General features: G+C 36.9%; 1 protein-coding gene across 1 annotated transcript in view; it reads right to left on the bottom strand.

Annotated features, from left to right (window-relative positions):
• Positions 1–1958: 1958 nt before the first annotated feature.
• The window catches only part of SAMD3 (sterile alpha motif domain containing 3), a 39076-nt gene continuing 36251 nt past the window's right edge, over positions 1959–4783 (bottom strand). The window contains exons 8-10 of the mRNA XM_011358718.2: positions 3050–3221; positions 2457–2539; positions 1959–2243 (exon numbers count right to left, since the gene is read on the bottom strand). Coding sequence (XP_011357020.1) covers positions 1959–2243; positions 2457–2539; positions 3050–3221 — 540 coding nt within the window. The remainder of the gene's footprint in view (positions 2244–2456; positions 2540–3049; positions 3222–4783) is intronic.

Below are 4783 nucleotides of genomic sequence, written 5' to 3'. Positions count from 1 at the left end.
AGGCTAAAAAAAAAAATACTTGAAATTTTTGGTCTTAACACTAATGGTCCATTTGTATTCGTAGGAAATCTCATATGATATATGAATGTCTTTTTTTTTTTTAATGTTAAAATGGGTTGTCTATTTAAAACATAGATCGAAGCAAAAAAAAAAAATACAAGCACTGCAAGCCAAATGAGACCTGTCTGCAGATTGAAATGTAGCCCCACGCTGCCCTTTTGCTACTTCTAGATTCAGGGGATTCAGCCTCCAAAGAAAACATGGTTAGGTTAGTCCAGCAGTATTGAATATTTACAAAGTGACACAGCCATGCTCGTCACTGGAGGTAAACGCACCTTGAAAGAGACAATAAAGCTTCCATGTATCTGACTTCATGGTCAGCTGATGTCTTTGTCATGTCTGGAGCCAAATTTCACTGCAGTTTCTCACGGATACACCCCCACCGCTCTGCCCTAGACAAAAGTAACGCGAGGCTTTTATTCAACTTCAGCCATAGAGATTGCGAATCTCCTAAGAAAAGGAATCTTTAAGAATTTGGTAAAATCATTTGGAAGAAGAGAAATAAAATTGTGAAACTTAGCATGGAAGGGGATAATTAAAAGAAAGTTTATAAAGAACTAAAGGCACATTCTAGCGAAAGAGGAGAAATGGAAACGAATAGGAACTAATTTACACAAAAATGGCATATGCCAAGTTGTTACTTACTCTGCTCGTCCATTCCCTTGTAAGTGGTTAGTGCATAGTAAGTGGTTAGTGCATAGTCACTGTAGAGGGAGGCATCTGGTCTTTCATTTCCTTTCATCTCACTGAAGCATTTCAGTGAACAGTCAGGAGGGTATTGGTGGTTTACAGTATTTCCAGAGATATATGTTATAAAAATTTTTCAATAATTTATATGAACCCCTTAAACTTTTTAAAAATTCAATTTGATTAGGTAGCCCAAGAAATGCTCATTGCGTTGTGATGCACATATAAGCACACTTAAGTTTCTTCAGTCTAAACCATTTTTTTCTGTCATACTGATAACTAACATTGATATTATGATGATGACATCAAGGGACACCTTAAAACTGTAGTGTTGGACAAATTATGACATGGACTCTGGGCTGGTTGAGGAACCAGGACTAGGACTCCTGAGCTGGAGAGTAGGTCTAGGAAGGGCCATTATCTCAAAACTAGAAGCTAGTGTCCAAGTGGCCCTGGCAGTGAAAAGCTAGGTCTGTATTGCAAATCCAGACAAGGCTGCGGGGCAACCAGGGCAGACACAAACACTCCAGGTCAAGGCCAGGGAATACCGGAAATAGTGTGAGAAGACAAGAACCAGGTGTACCTCAAGGGAGGGAAGCAGGGGTAGACAAACCTAGATCACAGATGATCAGAACCTGTGCCAGCAAGATTGGCCAGCAGCGAGGAGGCCTCAGGAACGAAGCAGCCTTTGTTCTCAACAAATGTGATCGAAGGAAACCAAACTTCAGGGCCAGACATGTCACCTGGGGGAAGGAGGAACTGGGGGGTATGTTCATCTTAAAATATCCAAGTTCAAAATGTTTCCAAGTAACGTTCAGACAAAGAGGCAGCCCACACCTCTCTCCACCAAATGTGATGCTCCTGCCTGAGCGTTACATCTTTAAAGGTGGACGTGTTGAATTAAGTGCAAGGTCATACCCTAAACCAAAGAACTTGAGCAAATCTGAAGCGTAGTATTTTAAAACGCACCCATGAAAATATAACTTGGACCATGGAATTTCTTAAAATAAATGAAAGTACAAAAACAGCTCCTTAGTATTTTATTACAGAATTTCATAAAGAATTTAAGTGTAACAATAGAAAGCATTGAAATTCGTTCACATCTTTGAGATGATTTTCTAATACCTCTACCATAACCCTAGTTCAGAACAACTTGTTATAAAGTTTCAGCTGTCCCAGATAGCAACTTTGATACCATATTTGGCATGCTATTAAGTGACCAGGTGTTGGAATCCTACTTCCTTTTCCTTTTCTTTCATAGAAGGAATATAGGGACTGTGCATATCAAAAATCAGTGTCTCTAAGAAGTTGAGAGTTTGGGATAGTCGTCTTGGATACTTGATCCCAAATACATGAAAGGCAGCTATGAGGGCAGCCAAGGCCGTAACACAGTCATCCACTTTTGTGAGTCTCTCTTTTTCTAAATACAAAGAAAATTCACAGACATCGATGTTAAAAGGGTTCTTAACTTCCAACACGGGTGAGGACACTTGCACCTGAAAAAAAAAATGATAATAGAGTCACCACCCTGTGATGTGTAAAATAGCTAAATAATGCAAGGATTTAACCATGATATAATAAGCTTGTTGAAGTTTAGAACATTTGTAAATATGACAAAACATACTTTCAAATAGACCACCATCCTGCTTTCCAGTAAATTATATGAAGATGTGAAATGTCAAACCAGTGATCATTGACACACTGCCTACCTTCTCATTCACAATGACAAAAAGGCTGGGATCATCCCCAAAAACATCTGGTAGGAGTAAACATGTGGCTGTCATCTTCATATCTGTCGAAGCAAATATGCTTACAGTCCAAGTAAAAATAAGCTTTTACTAACTGTTGTAAGCAAAGCCAGTATTAAAACATCTGAATTTGTTTTTAATCATTACCTTCTACAGAGAACAAACTAGCCTTCTTAGATCAGTGTTTGACCAACCATTTTTAACCAGCATCCCCTTCTCATAAACATCCAAGATCTCATGTTCTATCCTCCAGATCTCGGCCAGGAGAAGATAAGAATTGTGTACTCTCTGTTCATCAGCCAGGATGATCTTATCAAGCATTACCTTGTGATTTAGATTATAAAATTAATAGATTTCTGGTTTCCTAAAATATAATTTTACAATATCGAGTGTACTTTTTAAAATCTATACTCTAATTCCTCCTAGTTGAGAATTTTTTCTTTCTCACATGTTATCTCACTAAACTTTACTTATTACCCAAACAGAACTTTTTCTAACTATCCTGAATGATACAGAAAACTGAGACCAGATCACCCACTCCTAGGTTTACTAACATTTCAACATGTCTTCATCTGTGTGCTGTTTCATTTTTTCTTGCAATGCAATATTGATTGGATTGTCCACCACTGAAAAAGAAGTTAGTATATTTTCTGAATAGGATTCCAAAATGTGCCTTGTTTTCTTATAAATATCTGTTCTTGTAAGAAGTTGAAATTCTCTGAACATCTGGAAGAAGAAAAAGATATTCAATCACTAGAAAAGCTAATGTAAGGAAATAAACAACTCCTTAGGATTATATTAAATGTTGAATGTAGTTTAACATATATACTAAGCTTTAGTGGAGAAGTAAAGATTTAGGACAGGAGGAGAAAAGAACAAAAGACTGAAGTGAATAGGAAAAGATAAATAAATAATGGACATGGCAAACTTGGAAGCCCATAGAATTAAAACTAGATGCAGACTCAACTAAATGAGGGTTCCAAAGTATATATGCATATTTCATATTTTGGCTATTTGGCTAAGATTCTAGTATCTTACATTTCTTTTGGTAAACCACATTGTTATGTTTGGGCAGTGTCCAACAAGAGTCAAAGAAGAAAACTTAGAATTTAGTAGGCAAACGTTGAAAAATACCTAACTTTAGTATCCTAAAGGGAAAGATGAGAGCTTTAGAGACTCTATAAGATCAGACAGAAATAAACTTGTGAAAAACTGTGCAGGTAAGACATTTGACTAAAAGATGAAAGCAAGACCAGGTTACCTTCATGGAATCTCCTTCAGGCAAAACCACCCTTTCCTGCCAATGCCAAAGTTCTCCTCAATTCCACCACCACTGTTTCCCTCCCTACTTTTTTTTTTTTTTTTGATAGTGGCATTTTAAGATTATCACCTACACTAGTAGGAACTGATGTCATCATCACTTTCTCTAAAGTGATGATGTAAAGAATAGTTATATACGACCCACTGTGTCTCATTGTTCCTTAAATATTTTGGTAGATCATCAATCTCCCAAAGATAAGGTCCAAAAGTTGTTGGAAAACTGAGATGCACATTTTCGCAAAGGCATAGTAGCTGTTATCAGGAAGTCCTCAGTGGACCACTAATCTAGGTTAATACCCTGAAAAGGTCTTCTCTTAGTAGGGAATTGTAAAGTGGAGCATGAAGGTGGTGAATATTCTTCCACTTTCCTGGGTGCATATAGGCTAGGAATTTTTTTACCTTTTATTCTCAAGTTTACATTAAAGTTACAGAAAGAGTAACTTTTGCCCTTCATGCAACTTCTTCCAATGCTAACCTTTTTGATCCATTTGACAATAAGCTGTAGACATGATGCCTCTTATGCCTTAACTCTTCATTGTGTATTTCTTAAGTACAAGGAACTCTTCTATATAACCACAGCACAACCATCGAAATCAGGAAAATCTAATCCACGGAACCCACTCAAGCTTGCCAGTTCCATTCATATTCTTTATAAATCAGGATCTAATCCAGGAACATGTGTGAGATTTAGAGATCATGGCTCCTTAGTCTCTTTCCACCTGAAACAGCTTCTTGGTTGTTCCTCATATTCTTTGACATTTTTGAAAAGCAAAAGTGAATTACTTTGTTGGTCTAGGTTTATATGATATTTCTTCAAGATTTATGCATTTTTTGGCAAGAACGCTGACACTTTTCACTGCATGAGGAAGCACAAGGTGCTAATTGGGCCCATTATTAGAAATATTAACTTTTATCACTTCATTAAGATGGAATCTGCCACATTTCTCTACTATAAAGTTAATTATTAT

This window comes from Pteropus vampyrus, unplaced genomic scaffold (assembly GCF_000151845.1).
Source record: "Pteropus vampyrus isolate Shadow unplaced genomic scaffold, Pvam_2.0 Scaffold43, whole genome shotgun sequence".
NCBI lineage: Eukaryota > Metazoa > Chordata > Mammalia > Chiroptera > Pteropodidae > Pteropus > Pteropus vampyrus.
The sequence above is the reverse complement of the archived record's forward strand: the minus strand, read 5'-3'. Positions and strand labels throughout refer to the sequence as shown.